A 27,215-nucleotide genomic window follows, 5' to 3' on the forward strand; every position below is an offset into this window, starting at 1 on the left:
GTATAAAACGAGGGGACAAAGTATGGAGAATATCTCCGCACTGGATAGCCGACCCTACGATAGATGACATTATTAAAAGACGAATTAGGCAATACTGGGAGGAAAATAATGGATCCTCTTCCCCCCAAATGGTATGGGCTAACAAGGCTGTATTGAGAGGTCACTATGCTGGAGCCATAAAAAATCGCCAGAGAACAGGTGTACGCTTCAGTACAATGGAGGGAAAAAATTGCTTCAGACCTAAAGGCGGAGTTTATTAATGATAGGAATACTAATACCTATAAGAAATGGCAAGCGGCATTATAAAACTTAGAACTTTACAGAAAAGATGCTACCAAAAAGAGCTTACTTGACCTAAGACAAAAAATCTTTGAACACGGAGATCGAGCTGGGAAAATGCTGGCCTGGCTCTCTAAAGATTTCCGAAGCATGACTAGAATTTCGCAAATTTCCTCTGACTCTCACAATAATATTACTGACCCAGTAGAAATTAACAACACCTTTCTCCAGTACTATTCTAAATTATACTCTAGTTGCCTTCAAAAATCGGCTGTGGACTTAGAAAACTACCTGGAAACAATAGAACTGCCCACACTGCCCATAGAGGATGCTGAAGCACTCGAAGCTCCAATCACCCTCAATGAAGTAATAGATGCCATTGCTAGTATGCAGACTGGCAAAACTCCAGGTCTGGACGGATTCCCCATAGAATTCTATAAGCAATACTCCAAACTAATAGCCCTCAACCTAAAAACTACTCTTCAACAATCCTTTGAAACAAACTCCCTGCCACCTTCTATGGCAGAAGCCTTAATAATAGTAATCCCAAAACCAGGAAAAGATCCTAGTAAATGCTCCTCCTACAGACCAATTTCCCTCCTGAACTCAGACGCGAAGATGTTAGCCAAGATTTTAGCCACTAGACTAAATATGTGCATACTTAAACTGATACATCACGACCAATCAGGCTTTATGCCTGGTAAAGGTACAGATATCAACATTCGTAGGCTGCTGACCAATATTGTCGCCTCTCATTCTAATGTGGGCCAGAGGGTAATAGCGTCCTTAGACGCTGAAAAAGCATTCGACTCAGTTGAATGGGACTATCTGTGGGCGGTGCTAAGTAAATTTGGATTCGGTACTAACTTTACCAAGTGGATCCAATTACTCTACAACTCACCTAAAGCTAAAATTAAAACCGGGAACATAATCTCACAGTTCTTCTGTTTGCGGAGGGGAACCAGAAAGGGCTGCCCCCTGTTGCCAGGCCTATTTGCATTGGCCATGGAGCCCATTGCGGCAAAAATCAGACAATGCAACCTGGTACAGGGTCTGAAGATTGGCAACCTACACCAAAAAATATCCCTTTATGCAGACGACGTACTTCTTTATTTAAACGACTCCTCTTCCTCGCTGGATGAAGCTCTCCATCTATTTGAGGAATTTGGGGACATGTCGGGTATTAAAATTAATTGGGATAAATCACTACTGTTTCATATAGATGCTGCGCCCAATTCACAACTTAGACTAAATTCTCCATTATCAATAGTGAACCAATTCAAATATTTGGGGGTACAAGTGACCAGTGACCTTACTACATATCAGAACCTTAATATAGACCCGGTCATATGTCAACTTGAATCCAGGTGCACAGTCTGGAATAAACTTCCACTCTCGCTGATAGGTAGGATCAACCTACTTAAAATGATCTTCTTACCTAAGTTTACATACTTCTTTCGCCAATGCCCTGTCTGGCTCCCCGCAGCTCTTTTTAAGAAAATTGATAAAATTATCCTTACCTTCATTTGGGCAGGCAAACAACCCAGGATAGCACTGGATGTACTACAGCTCCCCAAATCCAGGGGTGGATTAGCCCTCCCACACCTTCAAAAGTATTACTGGGCCTCCCTTCTCGTTACCGTCAGATGGTGGTTCTCGCAAGAAGCCACGAACCCAGCAGTGAACGTAGAGGCGGCAATGTTAGGCTCATATGAACAGCTTACAAATCTACCTTACAGGGGCCCTAAAGCTAACCCTCAAACCACGCTCTCTATGGCAACTACATGGAAGGCTTGGAACACAGCTAGAGCCTCATTCATAGTCTCAGGCACTATCTCCCCTTTCACACCTCTGTGGGGCAACCCTTCCCTTCAACACTTCACCACAATTCCTGATCCAATCCTATGGGCAAGATGTGGTATAAAAAATATCTCTCATATACAGTATGAACAATCTATTCGTACCTTTAATACGCTTAAAAAACAATATGACCTCCCAAACAAGTACTTGTTTAGATACTTACAGCTGCACCATGCTTATAGGTCACAATTTGGCTCTCAACCACCCGACCTGCAAACAGATAAGTTAGAACAACTCCTACTGACAAAAAATCTCTAAAAGACCCTTTCTGCTATATACTCCGAACTACTAAACTCTAGTAACCCCAGACTGGAAAAATGTTATCATAAATGGAAGGAAGATATCCCCTCCCTCAGTGATAAAGAATGGGATATAATATTAGAGGAGTTTCCTTCCACTGTGATATCATCGAGCGACCACCTTGTTCAAACAAAGTTCATACACAGGATATACCTAACCCCTGTACGACTGAACAGAATGAATACTACTCAGTGTTCTCCCCAGGCTTTTTTAGCCGGGTGCTCCACCCGGCTAGATTTGGTGACCACCCGGCTGTCATCAGCTCACCTCCTCACCTCCTCCTATGCTGTAAACAGAGTTGCCCTGCATTTTCATCTCGCCCCACCCGGCTGCTTTTTCATGCCACCCGGCTACTATTTCATGCCACCCGGCTGGAAAAAAATTCTGGGGAGAACACTGCTACTCATTCAGATCGCTGCTGGAGATGTATAGTACATCGTGGGGACTTTATTCACATATTCTGGTCCTGCCCGATAATCATACCCTTCTGGGAAAGCATACTCTCAATCATTAATAACTTGCTAGAGATTGTCCTTCCCTTGGACATTGGTCTATTACTCCTGGGCAAACTGGAGACAGTTAATATTTCAAAACACAAGCAACTGCTGCTCAAAATATTATGCTTTCAAGCAAGGAAAGAGATCTTAAAGTCTTGGAAGAAGGCCTCTGCCCCAACGGTAGGTACCTGGGCCAAGTCAATTAACACTGCCTTGCCACTATATAGAATCACATATTTAAACAGGAAAAGCCCCAAAAAATTTAATAAAGTGTGGGGTATTTGGGAGGGGGTGGGTGGTGGGCTTTTTTTCACTTCTTCCTCTCTCCTCTTCTCTTTTCTTCTCTACGGGCCAAGTATCTTTGGATGCGCCTCAATTAAGGCCCTTTCTCTACTTCCTTTCCCCAGTGCGAACTGGCTCCCCGTTTACTGGAAAATATGTCTAAAATGTTTCATTGAGATTTTTCTGTTATAATCCTCAATGTTAATGTATTTTGCTGTACCATTGCCCAGTGTATAAACATACATGATATAATGCTGCACTTTTTATTATGGGGGAAACTGAATTTGCACTGTCTGCTAATCTTTTCTTGTTATGTAAACTTTAACAAAAATCAATAAAAATTAACTGTTAAAAAAAAATAAAATGGAAGGATTGCCCGCACATTATACTGACTTCGTTGATGTCTTTTGTCCCAAAGCTGCAGATAAACTTCCTCCGCATAGAAGTTTTGACTGTGCTATTGAGTTGAGGTCAGGTTGTATGCCCCCTAGAGGCCATTTATATAACTTGTCTGGCCCTGAGAAACTTGCTATGCAGGATTACATAAAAGAAAATTTGGCTAAAGGGTTCATCCGTCCTTCACTGTCTCCGGCCGGAGCAGGTTTCTTTTTTGTGCAAAAAAGGACGGTGGCCTTCGGCCATGTCACGATTACAGAGGTTTAAACAAGATTACGGTAAAGAATCGTTATCCACTCCCTTTAATAGATGACTTGTTCTCCCAGTGTTACTAATGCAAGTATCTTCTCTAAACTCGATCTAAGAGGGGCATACAACCTGGTACGCATAAGGGATGGTGACGAATGGAAGACGGCGTTCCACACGCCCGACGGGCATTACGAATATTTGGTTATGCCCTTCGGGTTATGTAACGCTCCAGCCGTCTTCCAGGAGTTGATCAATGAGGTCTTCCGGGAGGTTTTAGGGCGGTTCGTCCTCGTTTATTTAGACGACATACTCATTTTCTCACCTAGTTTGGCTGAACACAGGGAACATGTGAAGTATGTGTTAAAACTGAGACAGAACTCTTTATATGCAAAACTAGAGAAATGCCTCTTTGAAGTTTCTGAAGTTCCCTTCTTGGGTTATGTCATTTCAACCACTGGTCTCTCCATGGACCCCAGTAAAGTATCTGCTGTGCTGGAGTGGCCACAACCTTTGGGGTTGAAGGCACTCCAGAGGTTCCTTGGTTTCGCCAACTACTATAGGAAGTTTATTAAAGGATTTTCTTCTGTGGTGTCACCTCTCACAGAACTTACCAAGAGGGGGCTCAGACACTTACAATTGGTCAGCAGAAGCACATGCTGCTTTTGCCACATTGAAGGAGTTTTTTGTTCCGCTCCCATTTTGCGGCATGTTGATATCACTCTTTATTGTGGAGGTAGATGCATCAGAAGTAGGGGTTGGGGTTGTACTGTCTCAACACTCAGGGCTTCAAGGCAGATTGCATCCGTGCGCATTTTTCTCCCGGAAGTTCTCCCCAGCCGAGAGAAATTACGATATTGGGAATCGCGAGCTCTTGGCAGTCAAACTCGCCTTTGAGGAATGGCGCCATTGGCTTGAAGGAGCAGAGCATACGATTACGGTCTATACAGACCATAAGAATTTAGAATATATCGAGGGTGCCAAGAGACTTAGTCCCCGACAAGCCTGTTGGTCCTTGTTTTTCTCAAGGTTCAGATTTGTCATTACTTACAAGCCAGGAAGTAAAAACATCAAGGCAGACGCACTGTCTAGATGTTTTGAGCCTGAGACAGTGCAGCCACCAGCCCCGGAGAACATCCTGCCCCGAGAAAGTTGTCATAGCAGCCACCGACACGTGGGAGGATTGGTTGTCTACATTGGGTCCTTATCAACAGGAGGTTCCAGAAGGGAAACCAGATGGGGTACTGTTCGTCCCTTTGCATTTCCACTTGCAGATTTTGCAGTTGTTTCATGCACATAAAAATGCAGGGCATCCTGGAGTGGCTAGAACGCAGGACTTGCTTACTAGATGTGTGTGGTGGCCGTCCCTAGTAACAGATTGTAAGGAGTTTGTCAGAGATTGTTCGGTTTGTTCCAGGAACAAACCTTTCAGACAGGCTCAGGTGGGCACACTCAAGTCTTTACCAATGCCTGAGCAACCATATACTCATTTGTCCATGAGACACTGTAAAGAGACACTGAAGCGAAAAAAAATGATAATATTATGATTTGTATGTGTAGTACAGCTAAGAAATAAAACATTAAGATCAGATATATCAGTCTAATTGTTTCCAGTACAGGAAGAGTTAAGAAACTCTAGTTGTTATCTCTATGCAAAAAAGCCATAAGCTCTACGACTTTCAAAGTCGTGGAGAGGGCTGTTTTCTGACTTTTATTATCTCAACTGTAAGTGAACTAATTACTTTTTCTCTGCCAGAGGAGAGGTCATTAGTTCACAGACTGCTCTGAAAGAATCATTTTGAATGCTGAGTGTTGTGTAATCTGCACATATTATAGAATGATGCAAAGTTAGAAAAAACACTGTATACCTGAAAATAAAAATATGAGAATATTTTCTTTGCTGCTAATCTTCTAGTAATTTTCATAGTACACAACCAATTCACTATATCATATATATTTTTTTCGCTTCAGTGTTTCTTTAAGCCTCTCGGCTTCACTTGCAAACTGCCTGCTGTTGCGTATACTTCGTGTTAGCGCTCAGACCTTAGTCAGTTCCCTAGTGTGTAGAACCAGCAGGAGCTGGGAAATCACACTAAAGTTAGAATCGACTTGATAGCTTAATATTACTAAAACTGTTTATTATCTGTGTATGACTCTGGCTAGTTCTGACCAATCTTGCTCTTAGTGATTCTGTACCTTGCCTATCTGATCCTGTTGCCAACTCAGCCTGATTATCATTCTGTCTCTGTCTTCTGATTTTGTACCTCTGCTCATCTGATCTTGCTGCCAACCCTGCCTGATATTCGTTCTGCCTCTGTCTGTCGATTCTGTACCTGACCTGCCTGTCTTTTGCCGAACTGATCTGTCTGACCACTCTACTCTCACCAGGGAGCCCTTGTCTCTGGTGAGAGGTGTAGTACTAGTAGTACCCACCAGCTCCTCTGGTGAGGTATTGCTAAAACTATCAGTACTTACTGTTGCACCAATCACTACACTCAGTACATTTAAGTGTGACTAGGTCATGTTACTTCTTTGTGTCTATTAGTATTGTTAGCTAACACATCAGTATCTATATATCTGTATTATTGGTGATTCTGCAGATCATCATATAATCAGGTATATATCTGCATTATAGGTGATACTGCAGATCACCTGATAATCAGAACTCTGTTCTTGCTAACACCAATCGTTACAAAAGGGTAACGATTTTATTACAGTGACCTTATTCAAACCCCTATAATCAATACAAGGTGTCAATCCACCATAATTTTCTCCACAAAAAAAACCTCTGCACCAGCTGGTGAGAAAGAGGTTCTAATGAACCCCTTTTTTAGATTTTCTTGGATGTATTCTCTCATAGCCTGCTCCTCAGGTCTGGTCAGGTTGTACAACCAACCTCGGGGAGGCATACTACCAGAGAGTAAATCAATAGCACAATCATAAGGCCTATACGGAGGTAACACATCCGCTGCTTTTGGAGCAAATTATTGGTAAGCTTTAGGCAATTTACGTTCAATGAGTTTAGTACAATTTAACACCACTTTTTGCAAACATTCATCTTTACACTGGATAGACCAACTAATCAGTTGACCAGAATATCAATCAAACAGTGGGTTATGTTTTCTTAACCACGGTAACCCAAGAATGATTGGATACAAAGGCAAATGCAAACAATAGAACTTCCTGATTTCAAAATGTAAGACTCCTACCTGTAAAAAACGTAATCGGTTATTCTTAACCCTTGATTCTGTTGTAACACGGTATCATCAACTGCAGTGATGCGTATCGATTCAGACACTGCAGTTGTCTGAATGGATAATGTTTCCGCTAGGGAAATGTCCATAAAGTTGCCTACAGCTCCATAGTCAATTAAGGCCTGACAATTGTACACAATTTCATCTTTGATTATAGAAACTGGTAACATAATGAGATCTTTATCTGGAGAGAAGTTCTGATTGCTTAGCTGGATTCTCTCCACTCCAGCTAAGCACTGGCTTTTTCCGGCTTCCTAACTTTGTTAGGACAGGATTGGACTACATGCCCAGACTCTCCACAATAGAAGCATACTTTCTCAGACCTTCTTCGTTCTTTCTCTGCCAGTGAAAGTGTCGAAAAACCTAATTGCATTGGTTCTTCAGTGGTAGTGGTAACGTTACTGGAAGGAGCAGTTGCAGCAAGAGATATATGAGACCGCCCCTGGCAGCGTTGTCTGACACGCCTATTAACACAGATTGCCAAAGTAATAGCATCTTCAAGAGAAGCAGGTACTGGATGACTGACAAGGATATCATTAACAGTATCTGAGAGTCCAAACAGAAAGTGATCCATGAGAGCAGAATCATTTCAATTAGTAGATACAGACCATCATCTAAATTCTGTGGCATACTCCTCTACTGTCTGGCGACCTTGTCGCAAGTTCCTTAACTTTTGAGCTGCAGTAGAGGTAACATCAGGATCAGAGTACAAGACAGACATTGCTTTAAACAAATTCTCTACTGAAGATAAAGTTTCATGCTCAGCAGGTAGGCTGTAAGCCCAAGATTGCAGATCTCCTTGCAATAGAGATATGACAAATGACACTTTTTGAGATTCTGAACCAGAGGATTGGAAACGGACTTTGAAATATGTTAAACAGTTGTTCATGAAATTGCTGAATTGAGATCTGGTGCCAGATCATTTATCCGGTATAGGCATTTTTGAATCCATAGAAGCTCTTAATACTGGAGCAGATGGAGCTATTTGATCAGATGACTCAGTACGCTGTATGGCATTGGCCAAATGAATCAATTCAGCCTGCTGAGCAGTTACTTGTTCAGTGAGGGCATTAACAGCCCCTGTTAGAAGCAGTATTTGTTTTTGCAAGTCCTCCATGATGGAGACCCCGTTAGTCTCCTTGATTTAGGGGATATTCGGCCCGTGATACTGTCAGGCTTGTCTGGCTACTTGCTTTAGGTCAGACTGTATGCTCATATGACTAACCTATAGCCCAGCCCTAACACCTGCGTAAACTCCTGCCTAATAACAAACTACAATACCCTGGCCTGCAGGTAGATGTAGCATACAACCTGGCATATAGCATTCACCAAACACAGCAAGGTAATGCATACACAGTATACTTGAATAGTCACCTGAGGCCTATGGGCTTAGGCAATCCAGATGAAAGTGTAATCACAATACAGATGCGTAGTCAAAACAGGCCGGGATCAGGGCAGGCAATGTTCATGCAAGGTCATGCAAGGTCATGCAAGGTACAATCTGAGGTTGGCAACGGGAAGTCCAGTAAGATGCACGGTCAGGTACAAGCCAGGTCAATAACAAGTGATCAGAAGAAACGTAGTCAGGTACAATCCGGGTCGGCAACAGGTAATCCAATCTATAAGAAGCTTGGTCAAGAGACAGACAGAAATCTGCATCAAGACAAGGCACTTGATGTTCACGCAATCTCAGCTACAAGCCCAGCATAGGCTATCACGGGCGAAGACTGAGGACACTCACCTTTCTCTAATACTAAGACTAACTAATCAAGAGTAACAGAATCCAAAACAACCAATCATTCTGTGGCATGTTAGCAAGTCAGCTGACATGCCGGTACGCATGCTGCTACTGTTTACAGCGCCGGAGCGCGTACTGAGGACGTGTCCACCGCTTGGCCAATAGGGAAGGAGCGCCATGCACTATACTGACATCAGAGCTTCGCCGAGACCCAGAGGCTTGTGCCTCAGTGTGGGTCTCGGCGTTCTAAAGCTATATGTGGCAAGGTTTTACATTATTATTGCAAATACCTTCTGTTTTAAGAAGGCACATTACACTGAGCGTTGCTTTTTAGTAGAAGGGCTTTCAGTCTCTTAGTCCTCTATACTTTCCTTGTGGTTCTGGGTCACCTCAAGCTGCTTGCGTGTTCTTTTTTACTTCCAGATAATGGAGAATTAGGCAGGCTGTTACCTCTAAATACACCTAAATACACACATGGTGGGTTTCTCTGTGTTTTCCTTCTCTCCCATGGAAGAGTTTAGGTCATCTTTATAGGAAACCTGAGATGATGAAGGATTCCATCTGGTTCCCTCTGTTCTTTCTGATATGAGGCCATGCTTGAGCAGTCTGGGCAAGCGCTGTTAAGACCTCCTTTTTTAATGGTTTTATTTTTATTGGGTGCCTCGCACTGCTTCAGTACCATATATGCACAAATCTAGCATCTATTTGTAGCTTATGTGCAACCTCCCATTGTTCATACATTTCAAGCATGCAGTATGTCATTCACCACCAGGTGGAGACAAAGACCTATCACTGAGTTCATCACCAGAATCTGTCTCTGTTAAATAACTGAGAATTTTTCAGTTGAGTGTGACGATCTGCTTAAAGAGACTCTGTAACAAAAATTGCATCCTGTTTTTTATCATCCTATAAGTTCCAAAAGCTATTCTAATGTGTTCTGGCTTACTGCAGCACGTTCTACTATCACCACCTTTGTAATAGATCAACTTATCTCTCTCTTGTCAGACTTGTCAGCCTGTCTGGAAGGCTGCCAAGTTCTTCAGTGTTGTGGTTCTGTGATGCATCTCCCCCCTCCAGGCCCCTCTCTGCACACTGCCTGTGTATTATTTAGATTAGGGCAGCTTCTCTCTTCTCTCTTATCTTTTACAAGCTGGATAAATCCTCCTCTGAGCTGGCTGGGCTTTCACATACTGATGAATTACATACGGGCAGAGTTGTCTGCACTCTGCAGGAAGAAACAGCCTGACACTTCAGTGGAAGATAGCTGCAGGGGGAAAGAAACACACAAATGATCTCTTGAGATTCAAAAGGAAGGGTGTATACAGCCTGCTTGTGTATGAATGTATTTTCTATGTGTGGACATACTGTACATCAACCTACTTCCTGTTTTGGTGGCCATTTTGTTTGTTTATAAACAAACTTTTTAAAACTGTTTTTAACCACTTTTAATGCGGCGAGGAGCGAAATTGTGACAGAGGGTAATAGGAGATGTCCCCTAACGCACTGGTATGTTTACTTTTGTGCGATTTTAACAATACAGATTCTCTTTAAAGTGGGTGTATTTAAATGACAACTAAAGTGAGAATAATATGGAGGCTGCCATATTTGTTTCCTATTAAACAATAACAGCTACCTGGCAGCCCTGCTGATCTATTTGACTGCTGTAGTGTCTGAACACCAGAAACCAGCATGCGGCTAATCTTGTCAGATTTGACAATAATGTCAGAAACACCTGATATGCTGCATGCTTGGTCAGGGTTTATGGCTAAAAGTATTGGAGGCAGAGGATCAGCAGGACAGCCAGGCAACTGGTATTACTAAAAAGGAAATAAATATGCCAGCCTCCACATAACTCTCGCTGCAGTTGTCCTTTAAATGTTGCAATATTTGCGAAAACTTGTTATTGTTCTATACATAGTTGTCCAATGTGGTTTACAGAGCAAATTTATTCAAGTCAAATTCCACTTATGTTTCTTTTGTTTAAAACGTCTCCCAAGTATTTATGAAGTTCAAAATTTTCAAAAAAATATGTTTTAGTTTTTAACCAGCTATGACTTCAAACTGCACTTCATTCAGGAAACCTAAAAGTGGGAGGCATATGGAGGATGCCATATTTACTGTATTTGGTTGGCTTCCTGCTGGTCTTTCGTGCATCAGTAATGTTTGAATCACTCACCTGAAACAAGCATGCTTAAAATCCAGCCACACTTCAGTCAAACATCTGATCTGCATGCTTGTTCAAGGTCTATGGCTCAAAGTATTAGAGGCAGAAGAGCAGCAAGACAGCCAGGCAATGTGCATTGTTTAAAAGAAAATAAATATGGCAGCCTCCCTATCCCTCACATCAGCTGTCCTTTAAGTCTGAACTCCATTTGGACAATGGTGTGCTTGCAAGTTCCTGCTTTTTCCTAGAGCAGTGATCTGCAAACTTGGCTCTCCAGCTGTTAAGGAACTACAAGTCCCACAATGCATTTGCCTGTATGAATCATGTATGTGGCTGTCAGACTCCTGCAATGCATTGTGGGACTTGTAGTTCCTTAACAGCTGGAGAGCCAAGTTTGCAGATCACTGCCGTAGAGCAATTAGCTGTATTGAGAGGTAACCCTTATACCCCTATTACACTTACCATGGTGAGATGCATTGCGGTACTCTCCCCCGCCACAGCTCGTCCCGGTGGCCATTATAGTCAATGAGATATGACACACTGCGGTGCGACACGATGTGATGGAAGTCCTCCGCACATCGCAGAGTAACACACAAGTGCTGCAGTGCATTACTGTTCCTCTTCCGCTGTAATCCTGGAGGTGCACCGGAAGTCATGTGTTAATTTGTTTTCTTCTTCGTTTAAAAACAAGCCCCAGATTTTCGACAGCCAATAAAGGTGACTGTACTATTACTTATGCAATTTTATTAGTTGATGCTGCCATTCAAGAGGAATACCCTTTGATTTATTAGTCATGTGACCCAGAGAGCCAGAAAGCATGAGGCTGGCAGCAGAGAGGGACGTATGTTTGTAAGTGTAAATTTTGTTTTTATCACCTCAGGATCCCTTTAAAGTATATCTGAACTCTTGCACAGGACAGAAGGAAAGCATAGAGAAATGCACCCTGTATGTATTTAGAGAGTTTAGCCTGTCTAATTCCACCTAGTGTCTAATCAGAAGTTGTAATTTCATCTCTGCTGTGTCACATGACTGCCATGGCAGATAAGCTCATTTGAAAGCACTGGATGATAACAATATGTCTGCTTCCATGAAAACAGGAAGTAGAAACACTGCAGATTTATTGCAGGATTTGTATCAGCTGTAACAAAGAAATGGTTTTCTTTAAAGGTTATTATGCTAATAGACAGACAAGTGACAGCGCTCAAGGATGCATCTGAATTGTAAGCCAACAGAGGCAATGCTGAGCCCCTCTGGAACTAGCAGCACCGTGCAGCACCGGGCAGCACGGTGGCGTAGTGGTTAGCTCTCTCGCCTTGCAGCGCTGGGTCCCTGGTTCGAATCCCAGCCAGGGCACTATCTGCAAAGAGTTTGTATGTTCTCTCCGTGTCTGCGTGGGTTTCCTCCGGTCACTCCGGTTTCCTCCCACATTCCAAAAACATACAGATAAGTTAATTGGCTCCCCCTAAAATTGGCCCTAGACTACAGTACTTACACTACATAATATAGACATATGGCAATGGTAGGCATTAGATTGTGAGCTCCTTTGAGGGACAGTTAGTGACAAGATATATATATACATTGTACAGCGCTGCGTAATATGTCGGCGCTATATAAATACTAAATAATAATAATAACTAAATACATGCTTTGAATGCAAAACAGATGCAAATTGTGTGCTAATTCTTATCTAAGACTTATTGAAAGTGAATTTAAAACAGTGAATGCAGCTGGCCACTAGTATACTTACATTCAATTTGCTCAGTGGGAGACATGGCAGCGCTTTCAAACTGAACTTATACCTGAATGATTTGTTTGCATTGATGTGCAGAGCTCCAATACCTACTGGGCTAAATTACACACCTAACACTCATTACAGGCAAGGGGGGGGGGGGGGGTGTTAGCTTTAGTGATAATATGTGCACAGATTATTACATAATAGACTTCCCCACGGCGGTGACGTACCCCCTCGGGGAAGACCTAACGCTAATCTAACGATAAAAACACAATATTCCTTGTGCTGCCAGTCATAAAAATGGTATACACATTTCATAAAACAAATAGACAGACAAGTGACAGCGCTCAAGGATGCATCTGAATTGTAAGCCAACAGAGGCAATGCCGAGCAGAGCTGATCAAATCCGGATCCGGGAGACATCCGGATAGTTCTATCTGGATATCTCCCAGTTATCTGGGCGGGGGGGTCAATCTTACCTGTCTGGCGTCTTCTTCGGTCCGTCCCTCGGCGCCTCCCTCGATGCGGTCCAAGCGGCAGTCACGTGATTACAAACACTTCCTCCTTCCGGTTTGAAGGAGGAAGTGTTTGTAATCATGTGACACGCGTGGAGCGCATCGTGGGAGGCGCCAAGGGACGGAGCGAAGAAGACGTCAGACAGGTAAGATTGACCCCCCCGCCCACCCCGCACAGGTAACTGGGAGATACCCGGATAGCAACTATCCGGGTATCTCCTGGTTCCGGATTTGAGCAGCTCTGATGCTGAGCCCCTCTGGAACTAAATACATGCCTTGAATGCAAAACAGATGCAAATTGTGTGCTAATTATAATCTAAGACTTATTGAAAGTGAATTTAAAACAGTGAATGCAGCTGGCCACTAGTATACTTACATTCAGTAGTTATTGGCGCTCTGCACATCAATGCAAACAAATCATTCAGGTATAAGTTCTGTTGGAAAGCGCTGCCATGTCTCCCGCTGTGCAAAAGGTTATTATGCTGTTGTGTATCTTTTAGAGCAGAGAGAAAGTTCTGAGTTCAGGTCCGCTTTAATTTGAGTGCTGGAGAGTTTGATAGAATATTCAACTTTACTATAGTATTTGGTTGGGATTTATGGCATGCTTTCCCCTTGGTGGGTTCTCCCTAAACAATTATTTTCTTCCTTATGCCTGACCCTAACCTCCCCTTCATCATACAGTCTTTTATTTTGCATAACCTTAAAGTGAACTGAGCAGTATTTTAGCCCATTAGACTTTTACCACATTAAATCCATACTAACAATGTGACTCATGACAAAAAAAAAAATCGACCTCTTCTTTTTAAATTTAAATATTTATTAGAGGCTTGTATTGCTCTACTTCCGCAGCCTGCCATCTGCATAAAGAACAGACAGATATAAGATGTGATACCATGCAACCGTTGCATGGTATCACGCGCATCGGGAGCAGTTCAGTGGATGCAGCAAAGCAGCCAGCGTCTGCAAGAAGTGAAGAGGACCGCTTGCTGTAGGGGGGGTTAGTGATACACTGAGAACCCCACTTACTTAAACTCTCAAACAACCAGAACTGACACTAAAGGTGCGTACACACATGCGACTATAGTCGTTTGAAACGATTGTTCCCCGATCATTTCAAACGACGATCGTTTAAAAAAAACAGCCAACGATCATTAAGTCAAACAATGGACGAGCTAGATCTGTCCTGGCGGATTTTTTCCAACAACGATCGTTTGCAAAAGTAGTACATCGTTGGAAAACGGTAGTTCGTACTAGGCTTGACATGCGCATTTCGCTATTTCTCCATGGAACTTTTCATTTTTATGTGCAAGCGCAATAGTTGCTTTACGTGATGTAAAGTTCATTCTAAGGCCTGGTTCACATTAGCGTTCGCTGTCCGGATCCGCCTGATCGGATCCGGACCGTATACTGTACAAACGGAACGTACGTTCCGCCTAGCAATGCAAAGTCTATGCGGACGTTCACATGCGTACGTTCCGTACAGAACGGAGCCGGATCGGATCCGGACTCCGGACAGTTTTCCAACTTGCGCTATTTTTCGGGTCCGGTCATCCGGCCCACGCACCCGGGCCGGATCCTGACCCGAACATGTGGCCATGCTGTGCAATGAGAAATGGATGTTTCTCATCACACTGGCAATAGGACCGGATGCTTCCAGCACCGGTCCTATGCCACTTGGGGGGCCCGGACTACACGCCGGTATCCCCCAAGCTTGCGGTGCCTTTCTGGCACTGCAATGTATCTAGTTCCGGCTACTTTATTGTAGCCGGAACTGATACATTCCGGATCCGCAACTGGTGGCAACTTGTGGCCACCGCAGAGACCCGTACTGTCTCTTTGCGGCCCCCGGACCCGGACCCCCGGACACTTGCGGACTCGAACCGCAAGTGTGAATGGGGCCTAACGATCACATCGTTACACACCTTTAAAAGCTAACTTTACTTAGGTCGTTCTTTTGTCAATTAAAAATGTGTTCGTCGTTCACAACAACCGATCGTTGTCGTATGTGTGTACGTAGCTTAAGGCCCAGTGCACACCAAAAACCTCTAGCAGATCTGCAAAACGCTAGAGGTTTTTGAAGCAGATTTCTGAGCCATTCTAGGCATGTTTCGAGACGTTTTCTAAACATGCCTAGCATTTTTTGGAGCGTTTTTGTGTAGCAGATTACAAATATTGTTACAGTGAAGCTGTTACTGAATAGCTAATGTAACAAAAACGCCTGGAAAACATCTCTGATCTAGCATTTTTCAGAGCTGTTTGAGCTTTTCGTACACTTTACATTGAGGCAGAAACTGCAGGACCCACGTTTGCAGTTTGCTAAAAATCTCAAATCTCTGGTGTGCACCATCCCATTAAAATACATTAGCCAAGCGTCTTCACAGGCGGAAGCGGTTTGCGGAACGCTGTAAAAACCGCTCGGTGTGCACCAGGCCATATTCGGCAACAAGCAGTTCCTGCCTGTGCTGGAAAGATGAGATCCTAATGTACTTATCTTGGTAGAGGGAAAGATCTGGATGGTCATCCTTGACGCCACCATTACCACGCTTGGACCCTCTGAACATGCATCCATCTGAAAATGGCGCCTGCGAATAATGGCGCACGGTGTTGCCGCTAATCCGTTTGCCGCTTATCGCTATTTAACGTTAAAGCCTTATTGTTATTTAACGTTAAAGCCTTATTGTTATTTACCGTTAACACACAGAACCCTCTCTGTACCTATCCCTAACCCCTAAACCCCCCTGGTGGTGCCTAACCCTAACCACCCCCTGGTGGTGCCTAACCCTAACCACCCCCTGGTGGTGCCTAACCCTAAGACCCCCCTGGTGGTGCCTAACCCTAAGACCCCCCTGGTGGTGCCTAACCCTAAGACCCCCCTGGTGGTGCCTAACCCTAAGACGCCCCTGGTGGTGCCTAACCCTAAGACCCCCCTGGTTGGTGCCTAACCCTAAGACCCCCCTGGTGGTGCCTAACCCTAAGACCCCCCCAGTGGTGCCTAACCCTAACCTTGACAGTGTTACATTAAATCCATTCCCCGTTTTGCAGTTAAATAACGTCTGCAGTTTGGCTTATGTAGGGCGCTATTGATAAATAACGTTAGTGTGTGCCACTATTGAAAAATAACGTTAGTGTGTGCCGGTTTTCTTCTTTTTTCCCTGCGCGCCATTATTATGCAGTACTAACGATAAATAGCGATAAGCGTATATTTTTAATGCGGCGCCATTTTTATGCGTAGGCGCTGTGCGCCATTATTCACTGATCCCTCTGAACATATCCAACTAGAGCTTGCTGGATATGCTGTCACGGCCACGTTCCCCTTCACAAATGAGCATAGCCATACTGCGCAAGCATAAGTATGCCCGCAACTGCGCAGTAAGTTTAAGCTGCTCAGCTGTGCTAGCGTGCAATAAAAAAGTTTTCCTCGCTAAAAATAAATAATTCCGCGTATTTTGCCATAAAAATAAAGGTTTTTTTTGCGTTTTTTACAAATGCGTTTCCTTTGACCATTTTTGAAAATACAATTTTTTTTCGAGAATATTTTCTAAAAAATAAAATTAGCATTTCTGATGCGAAAATGACTTTGGTAAAAATTTGCAAGCAGCACTGCGGTGCTCGTTCACAAAAGGGAGAGCTGTCACAGGGTCCCAACCAGCGACGGTGGTGTGGAGGAGGATAGAGGAAGCCTATAGAAATCTTTTCAATACAATCCTGTTATATTTTAAATACATGTAAGGATTCCCAGGATGTGTTCAGTATATGGAATATGCAGTGTGTTACTTGTCAAAGCTTTGTCCTGTTATGATGAACTTGTCAGCAGTGTCTCCCTCTGACTGAGAAGCTATGGATTGGAAGTAAGATCACAATTATCTCTGTGTCAGTAGAGTAGATGATTTGCAGCAGATGCACCGCTCTGGCCCAGCTTTGTCTCTTCTCCTCTCCTCACCGCCTGCTGTAAACTAACTTCCTCTCACAAGTTATGAGGAATATTTTCCACATATTCGCTGGCGGCGCAGATGGTAATATTTGCGTGACAAGTTTTTCGGCAGAGGGATGGGAATGTAAATTTGGGATCATTTCTGGCCTCTATGTTCTGTAAACAATTAACTCTGGGATTTCTTCATCTGAGATGCTGTATGACCCATCATCCACCATCTGTAATGTCAGTGCCCCCTACTGTCCCTTCTGCCTCATTACATGACCCTTGTCTACTGTCCCTGAAGTGGTGCCATTGGGTTCATGGTCAGGACAAGAGAAATGACCTCACCTCGGGACTATTTGGCACCCTGCTGAGGATGAGGTTGAGCAGTTGCCCAGGGCTGACACCCACTTTCCTCAGCTGAATAAACAGCACAGAACTTCCACCACACTATTGACTTACCTAAAGTGAATAACTTCCTTCTTATTTAGAGGGTATCTCTTTTTTTAAGCAATATGGACATGAGTAATCTAATACATCCTTTTCATTTTATCTTCACGTTAAAGGCTACATAACTTATCATGCTGCTTATCCGCCAGTCCTGGCTCTCCACATAAGGGGTGTAGTCTAGCTATGGACTCTGGAATGGGGCCTGGTCTGGTTCCTGGGGATGCAGCCAGTTTTTTTTTCTGGTCTACATAATGATGTAATGTGAACTGTGCACCACAGCATGAAGTACACAACATAGCACCCCCTAGAGGCAGACTTTTATAGGACTGTATAAAATAATCTGTATTTACTGTGTAGTGGATGTAAATTCTTGCACTGGACAGAAAAAAAGCAGAGAGAAATGCACCTTGTATGTATTTAGAGCATATGGCCTGTCTAATTCCCCCTCATCTGTGACTTATCACAAGTTGTAATTTGATCCCTCAGCTGGCTGCCTCACAAAGCAGCTAATTTGTAAACACAGGATGTTAACCCTATGTCTGATTCCATCAAAGCAGGAAGTAGATACACTGCAGATTTATTGCAGGATTTGTATTGGCTGTAACAAAGAAATGTTTTCCTTTACAGGTTATTATGCTGATGCTTATCTTTTAGGGCAAAGAGGAACGTCTGAGTTTAGGTCCGCTTTAAAGAGCAACTTTAAGCCTAATTAAAGGTCTTGCAATTTTCAGATTTCAGTACCAAGAGAAACAAAGGTTTGCTTTCCTAAAACAGAAAGAATTTGCGATAATTCAGGTTGGAGTGAGCTCGAGATGTCTCCCAGAGCAACACTGCTGAATATATGCAAATTAACCATTGTACCCTTAGAAGCTAAACACACCTCCAGAACCGCTGGAATGCAATGGTGTGTCAGCTTGTTAAATTGTACAGAGCCATAATAATCCAACATGCATACAGGCTGTTTCGGATTGTTTGATCCTCATCAGTGCATGGCATGGATTAATTTGGCTCTATGGAGTAGGGCTTGTAAGTACCAAGAGGAAAGGATTCTTTATTGTGATCTGTGTTCCTTTGAAGTGAGTGAGATTTCATCAACAGGGCACAGACAGCAAAAAAACAAAAAGGGGAGGTTTTTTCATTCCATTCTATATCCCAATTGAATAAATTTCATAGCAGAGATTTTAACCCATTGCAATCATTTCCTAATCCTTAAAAAGTTTTGTTGGGCTTTATCTATAAGCTAATCTAAAACAGAACAGGGAATAGAAATTGCAGGGGGAGTATTGATGCCCATACACTTATAGATTTACGGTAGATTTTTACCATTCTAATTGAATCTGCCAGTAAACAATGCCCCAACAGGTCAGATCGACCATAATTTGAGCGATTTTTCCATGATAATCAAGATTTTCGAGCTGACCTGACTGGAGATCTCGATCAAACACAGGGAGGAGCAGTAGTGGCTGTAGATCGATGGCTCATAGCATTGCACTGCATCAAGGTTAGATTTATTTTCAGTAGATTTCATGCCAAAATCTGTTGAATATCTATGGGAAGTATGTGGGTGGAATAGAGCCGTCTTTGATCAGATTCAGATCTAAGAGGGATCTATCTTTTTGCTACATCAAGTGGTAATGTATGAGTACCTTAACCATGTCATCAGTTAAGAGAATAAGGTTTTCCTTGTATTCTAGTATCCTCTATAAAAATAGAAAGACCAGCAGCCAAATGGTGCAGTATCTTTGGACAGTAGGAAATCTTACAAATGTGTACTCACAAAGGTAGGTTGCAACGACCGTCAGAGCCTGCAAGGAGATAACCTTCCCTGCTCGGTTTTCCCAGGTTTTGTAGAATAGGAACTGGATGGTCACACTTTTTAGGGCCAAGCTAAAAAACTACAACCTCCCAAGTTACAACTAGGCCAGTGTTTACTGGAAAGAAGTTTATCCAAGCACTTAAATAGACAACGCGTTTTGCGGGATCCTACCAGCTTCTACAGGTCAATATCACAGCAGTATCTATTTAACTATTTTACACATACCGGGTGCCTTTGACAGTTTTTTGTATGTAAAGCTTAGACATGTCATGTCCATGCTCTGTGTGTACTGCAGATTATATGTGACTCTATTTTGATATGTCTAGGCAAATCCATGGAAGAGCAAAAGGGAGGACATCATCACACAAATGTACCCTGGGCTATGTGTCCTGTAACATTTTTTACTATGGGGTCCCATGATTTGTAAGTCTGTAGCTGTATGACTTGGAGCCATGGTCATCTCAAAATCTGTGTTTTCTTTTTCTTTTCAGAAAAGGTTGTTGGATTTGTGAATCAGGTAAGTCTTCTTCATGGGTTATTGTTTGTAGACTACAGAATAGTGCTCAGATTCTAACTTTAGGAGCTGAGGCTGACTCGTGGATGTCTGTGGAGCGCTGTGAAGTCACTTGGTTATACTGATGTAGCCTGTAAGATGTTCTGGACCTGCCCCTCTGAGTGAAATAGCAGGAAGCTGAGGTCAGGTTAGGTGGATGGCTTAAAGGGAATCTGAACTGAGTAAAATGATTTAAAATAAACACGAGGTAACTTCAAATTACCATTACATAGTTACCTTGCCATCATTACCTCTCAGAAGCTCACCATTTTCTCCTGACAACTCTTCCTTCCAGTTCTGACAACATTTTGTCAGAACTGAAATATATCAGTTGCTGTCAGTTATAGCTGAGAGGACAACGGATGTGCCGGGTAATGTCTATGTTTCCCTATGGCTCAAGTGGGTGATGTTACAGTTTAACAGTGTGCTGACCAGAAAGCTGTTATGGGGTAATGGCCATTTTCAAATGGAGGATGGAGAATACCATTAATCACAGTGGACAAACGGCGCAGGTGAGGGTTGTAGTCACAGCGCAGGAGATTTGGGCACACCCTGAGTAACTTCGGCGCCGTCAGAAGACGGAGCAGAAGTTACATTTTAAGACACTGATTTGGCCTCCAGCAATAGCTGGAAGCCGAATTATATCATTCCCCACCATCCACGTGGACCTAGAGAGGGAATAGTAATTAACGCCACCGGTAACTTGTGCAGCAGCAGGATAAGCCATATACCGGCTGTATCCTGCGCCCAAGTCTCCCAGCGGCGATTACATATGTATGCGGCGCAGGAGAGGAAAAAGATTGACAAGTAGACTACACAGGAGGTAACTATGACTTGTGTATGTTTATTTTGACTTTTAAATTTCAGTTCAGGTTTTCTTTAAAGAGAATCTGTATTGTTAAAATCGCACAAAAGTAAACATACCAGTGCGTTAGGGGACATCTCCTATTACCCTCTGTCACAATTTCGCCGCTCCTCGCCGCATTAAAAGTGGTTAAAAACAGTTTTAAAAAGTTTGTTTATAAACAAACAAAATGGCCACCAAAACAGGAAGTAGGTTGATGTACAGTATTTCCACACATAGAAAATACATCCATACACAAGCAGGCTGTATACACCCTTCCTTTTGAATCTCAAGAGATCATTTGTGTGTTTCTTTCCCCCTGTTCTCATGCACTGAAGTTTCAGGCTGCTTGTTTCTTCCTGCAAACAGCTTTGCCCTTGTCTGTAATTCTTCAGTATGTGAAAGCCCAGCCAGCTCAGAGGACGATTTATCCAGCTTGTAAAAGATAAGAGAGAAGCTGCTCTAATCCTAAATAACACACAGGCAGTGTGCAGAGAGGGGCCTGGAAGGGGGAGTTCATAGCAGAACCACAACACTGAAGAACTTGGCAGCCTTCCAGACACAGGCTGACAAGTCTGACAAGGGAAAGATACATTGATTTATTACAGAGACAGTGATAGTATAAAGTGCTGCAGTAAGCCAGAACACATTAGAATAGCTTTTTGAACTTGTAGGATGATAAAAAACAGGATGCAATTTTTGTTACGGAGTCTCTTTAAGGATCATACACTTGTGCAACTTTTCCGCCCAACTATTGTTCCAACTTGTCTGTTGGACGATAGGTTGGGCATGTGTACAATTGGTAAATGACTAGACAACCAAGTTATAACGGGAAGTTTGCCCGATCCAACCAGCGGATCAACTGACCAACTATCGTGCAGGATCAAAGTCATTTGAAGGACATGCTATTTTTTCAAATGAGGGGTATGGTACGTGCACAGTATTTAAATGAGTTGGTTGTTGAGGTGGTCAGCACGTGATGGTCATCCAAAAAAGTTGGGTGGTTGGTCGTGCATTAAGTTGCATGTGTGTATGTACCGGTACCTTTAAGATCCTGCCCCCATACACCTTAGTATCAGAGCTGGGAATTGTCATTTCTAGCCAGAAAATCAGAACTGTGCAGCGGATAATATTTAATCTGCTTGGCCTTGAATGTCTGCATCATTATCCAGTGTGCAGATCATCTCATTAGCTGTTCACCAGGCAGCTGAGCCCTTACACAGCTACATGTTCAAAGCTGTTCTCCTCAAAGAGCGCAGTAACCCCTACAGCTAAGATAAAAGTAATAAATCACAGAAATCAAGCTTGTTTGTCCAGAGAATATGTCATGGTGACATGTGACATCCCCACTTCCTGCTTCTCAATACAGACAGAGATTCAACTCATGCAGAAGCTCTTTATTGTAAAATATTTCATTTATGAGAGACTTGCAACTGAGAAGGCAGGTTACTTACATATACACCAAGCAACATTACTAAGCAGTATAGGTGTGTATTCATCAAAGAATGGTGATGTTACCAAGCGCAGGGAGCGAGCGAGCGACAACTTTACCGACAATCCGACAATTAGCGCGACCCATGTTACATTACCAGGGTACAGCGCATGGCAACTTTACTGAATACACCCCAATTTGTCTAGCTACAGCTTTGGTTGTATGTTCGGAGGGATGTGGCAACTATGGCACCAGTTGATTTCTGTGTGCATTTAATTAAAGTGTGATGTACAGCCTTTATGCTACAGCGGCTGTGAGAATTAAACTCCTCTGTATCGCATATAGAATTATTTCCTTCACAAAATGGTGATTCTTCAGTAAGAAATGTAGGTGTTGTGCATCATTTTCTTCCCCACCCTCTCAGGTTCTTCTCGTGCCTATAGAGAGAAAGAGTATTTACATTGGTATGCTGTCTGAAACTTCATACCTATCTGCTTAGACTAGGCCATGGGTCATGCTAGTCAGACACTTCATCTTCTTATCAAGTAATAAAAAACATGTATATGGGGCTATTCCAAAGTTCTAGACAATATTGTGTTCTAAATACACACACACACACACACACACACACACACACACACACACACACACACACACACACACACACACACACACACACACACACACACACACACACACACACACACACACACACACACACACACACACACACACACACACATATTTACACATGCTCATTTATAAATGTATACATAGCCAATGATACACTAGTCTAGGATGCCTGCGGCTCACCAGGGAATGGACTTGGGGCAGCAGGGGAGTGGTGAAAACTGAGATGGAGCAGCTTGCCTTACAGGACAACTGAAGTGAGAGGGATATGGAGGCTGCTATATTTATTTCCTTTTAAGCAATACCAGTTACCTGGCTATCCTGCTAATCTTCTGCCTCTAATATGTTCAGCCGTAAACCCTGAACAAGAATATGCAAATCAGGTGTTTCTGGCATTATTGTTGGATCTGACAAGATTAGCTGCATGCTTGTTTCAGGTGTTATTCAGATACTACTGCAGTCTGGGCAACTGGTATGGTTTAAAAAGGAAATAAATATGGCAGCCTCCATATTGCTCTTGCTATGGTGCAGCTCCCTCATAGTGCCCATATCAGAGTGCTGCCTGATTTATCATTCCTCTAATTAAAGTGCTGCCCCATTTGTTGATGTTTCTCCCCTCAATGAATTTAGCAGATTGTGCGGATGGTATGATAGTTGCCTGATCACATGATCCTGTCCTGACTCCCAGGCGGAGGTGTCACCAGCATAATGATCATGTGACCATTCATACTGCCACTTTACTTTATAAATTGACTCTTTTAGAACACCATTTATATATATAATGATCATTGATTGGCAGCTCTGTCATTTGAATGGAGTAACAGATTGCCAGCCAAAACCATAATTTTGTGCTAGAAGAAGTAGAGGGTTAATGATTGCTTGTAGTAGTACTTCGGGTATGCCTTTTGTGGCAGCCATGTGCCCCGTCTTCCTAAAGTGGTGGTCAGCAGCAAAATCATCAAATAGGACTTAAAGGACAACTGTAGTGAGTATATGGAAGCTACCATATTTATTTCCTCTTAAACAATACCAGTTGCCTGGTAGCCTGCTGATCTGTTTGGCTGCGGTAGTGTCTGGATAACGCCAGCAACAAGCCTGCAGCTAAGCATGTCAGATCTGACAATCACAACACCTGATCTGCATGCTTGTTCAGGGTCAGAGACAGAGGATCAGCAGGATAGCCAGGCAACTGGTATTGCTTATAATGAAATAAATATGGCAGCCTCCATATGCCCCTCTCTTCAGTTGTCCTTGAATACCGATAAAAAAAAACAAAAATCACTTCCACTCTGTTCTGTTAAAGCCTGTTGTATTCAAAATAACCAAAGTGGTACATTTATTTATATTGATTTATTGTATTTATAAAGCGCCAACATATTAACCACTTCCGGGTTCCGGGTGGTTTTGCTGATCTGTGCTGCGTGGGCTCTCCAGCAGGCAGCACCGATCAGATAGCAGCCAGGCCGATCAGACTTCCCCCCTTTTTTCCCCACTAGGGGGATGTCCTGCTGGGGGGGTCTGATCGCCGCCGGCTGCTTGCTCTTGCGGGGGGGGGGGGCTCTTCAAAGCCCCCCTCCGCAGCGCTTCCTGGCCTCCTTCCCCTTCCCTCCCTCTCCCTCCCCCTGTGAGCGGCGCAGGACGGATTTCCGTCCTGCGCCGCCTCAGATAGGCTTTAGCCTATCAGATGCCGGTGATCCCCGGCATCCGCCGATCTCCTCTACGGCGCTGCTGCGCAGCAGTGCCGTATATATGTAAACACCGGGGAAGATCTTCCCCGTGTGTTTACATTTACCCTGCAAGCCGCGATCGGAGGCTCGCAGGGTGTTCACGGAGACACCCTCCGTGAACTGACATGGAACGGCCGCTCGCGCGGCCTTTTTCCATGGAAACCACTTCAGGATTCAGGGGCGTACTTAAGTTTACGCAGAATCCTGAAGTGGTTAATGCTATGTAATTACCTATAAATTGTCTGTTCACTGCTTTGGGGCCAGTTCACACTGGGGCATTCTGCGGGGATTTTCTGGTGATCAGCCAAGCATATTCATATGGGATCATTCACACTGCAGCGTTGGCGATTCGCAGAAATCGTAAACGTGATGCATGCAACATTTGCCATCGCTAGTGTCTATGGACCCCTATAAACCTGGTGATCATTACTTATTGCAAGTAATTATGGGCATTTATGAGTAATCAGTGGCGTAGCAATAGGGGGTGCAGAGGTAGCAACCACATCGGGGCCTTTGGGCCAGAGGGGCCCCGTGGGGCCCACCCTCAACCACGTATTAGCTCTTTATTGGTCCTGTGCTGATAATATTCACTTCTATAGATGCTTTGAATAGTAGTAACTATTAACAAAGTGTTCCTCATCCCCTTCTTGCACCTCTGACACTGTGGATGTCCTTTATTGGTTTTGGAGAACCGTATCAATTGCTATGTATAGCATGCTTGGGGGACACGAATGCAAAACTTGCACCGGGCACATAGCTCCTTAACTACGCCACAATCCCTTCTAAAAGTGTTGGTCATTTTACTGGCCACTGCAGCATAGTGCGCCTACAAGCCACACTGGCAGTACTAAAGCATATCTGTACATAGGCACATAAGTTCTGTTTGATCCTCAAAGGGCATAAAAAAAATTTGAACCCCTTAACCGAAATGTCTGAATACAGAAATGTAGTCACTGCAGTTCATGCTGAAAGTTAGAAACAATTGTGATGTCATTTCCTGTCTACCCAAAGAAGCTAGGAGAAGGACTGAAGGCAGTTTTTCAGGTGGGTTGTTTGTTTATGCTTTAAAGGGAAGGTTCAGGGAGGGGATTAAAAAAATAAAAATAAATTTCCACTTACCTGGGGCTTCCTCCAGCCCGTGGCAGGCAGGAGGTGCCCTCGCCGCCGCTCCGCAGGCTCCCGGTGGTCTACGGTGCCCGACCCGACCTGGCCAGGCCGGCTGCCAGGTCGGGCTCTTCTGCGCTCCATTTCCTGGCACTTCTGCGTCCCACGCCGGCGCGCTGACGTCATCGGACGTCCGCCGGGCTGTACTGCGCATGCGCAGAACTACTGCGCCTGCGCAGTACAGCCCGGCGGACGTCCGATGACGTCAGCGCGCCGGCGTGGGACGCAGAAGGTCAAAAACGGGGAAAACGCATGGTATGTATCCCAGATATTTTCCCAAACTCTAATGTATTAACATTCTGGAAACTCCCTCATTCAATGAACTTTTAGTTAATTCACTGACAAGTAATGAGTTACGATACTGTACCTGTTGGTAGTCTTCTTCCTTGACCAGGCTTTTTCTGTTTCAAGGTCTTTGAATCGGGACTTACAGGCTTTTTTCAATTCACTCTCTTCCTCTCCACTCTCTTCCGAATGCTTATCGTGCAAGATGTACTTAATGACTTTCTTGTCCGTAGGTGTCATGTCCAGGCAGCGGCATGGACAAGAGCTCACTCTAAACGAGAAGCCCCAAGCGCTCTCACACAAGTCCGTACCGTTTACATACATCTGAAGAGTAAGCACACAAGACAGCAATTCACACGCTTGACTGGGCACGTGACAAGGAAATGTATGGTGTTTTTATATACAGTGCATTAGTTCTGTCATACATTTGTATGACACCAATACTTTTTCCACAGCTCCTAACAAAGTTTGAATTATTCTCGTCAATTACAGTCCCCCAGTGGGGCTCAAAATGGCCTTCATTCATTAACAAAGTTATATGTGTGGCTACCATGCCTGGAAGTGTATTTGAACCATTGCACAATGTTTTCTGCATGATGAAACCCAGAGCATAAAGAAGTGCATCAGTTAGGTGGCAATCAAAGATGAGGCAGCAGCAGGCATGGAAGAACGACCATGTAGAGGAAATGCTATGGCAAGACAAGACCCTGCAGAGGATGTAATCGCTATACACAACAAAACGCTTGAGGAAGGGCTACAAGCACAAAGTGTTGTACCTCCTGTAACCCAGCATGCTACAAGTTGCATTAAAGGACCACTATCGCGAAAAAAAAGTAGGCAGTTCAAATCTGACAGAATGGACAGATTTTGGGCCATTCCATCTCCTCATGGGGGATTCTCAGGGTTTTCTTTGTTTTCAACAGCATTTCCTGAACAGCAGTTTAACTGCCAAAATAGTAAGATACCAGCCAGCCTCCATACTCACTTGCACACTATTTTGTCAGTTAGATTTTGCAACTGCTGTTCAGTGCTTTTATCTCTGGTGATGGTCACCTTGTTTTTATGAACACTGGGTGGCATCTCCTAGGTGACATTTTCACACCTTGTCAATAATATGCCCCTTAAGCCACCAGCAAGC

General features: G+C 43.6%; 1 protein-coding gene and 1 long non-coding RNA gene across 2 annotated transcripts in view; one reads left to right on the forward strand and one right to left on the reverse strand.

The window, feature by feature from the left end:
- LOC137520947 (uncharacterized) overlaps positions 1-27,215 on the forward strand; it is a 111,582-nt gene that overhangs the window by 49,528 nt on the left and 34,839 nt on the right. Inside the window, exon 2 of the long non-coding RNA XR_011021973.1 lies at positions 19,934-19,959. This is a non-coding gene — a long non-coding RNA (uncharacterized lncRNA). The remainder of the gene's footprint in view (positions 1-19,933; positions 19,960-27,215) is intronic.
- LOC137520946 (riboflavin-binding protein-like) overlaps positions 22,222-27,215 on the reverse strand; it is a 51,141-nt gene continuing 46,147 nt past the window's right edge. The window contains exons 6-7 of the mRNA XM_068239555.1: positions 26,160-26,401; positions 22,222-22,708 (exon numbers count right to left, since the gene is read on the reverse strand). Coding sequence (XP_068095656.1) covers positions 22,672-22,708; positions 26,160-26,401 — 279 coding nt within the window. The 3' untranslated portion in view covers positions 22,222-22,671. The remainder of the gene's footprint in view (positions 22,709-26,159; positions 26,402-27,215) is intronic.

Source organism: Hyperolius riggenbachi, chromosome 6, assembly GCF_040937935.1.
Source record: "Hyperolius riggenbachi isolate aHypRig1 chromosome 6, aHypRig1.pri, whole genome shotgun sequence".
Taxonomy (NCBI): Eukaryota; Metazoa; Chordata; class Amphibia; order Anura; family Hyperoliidae; genus Hyperolius; species Hyperolius riggenbachi.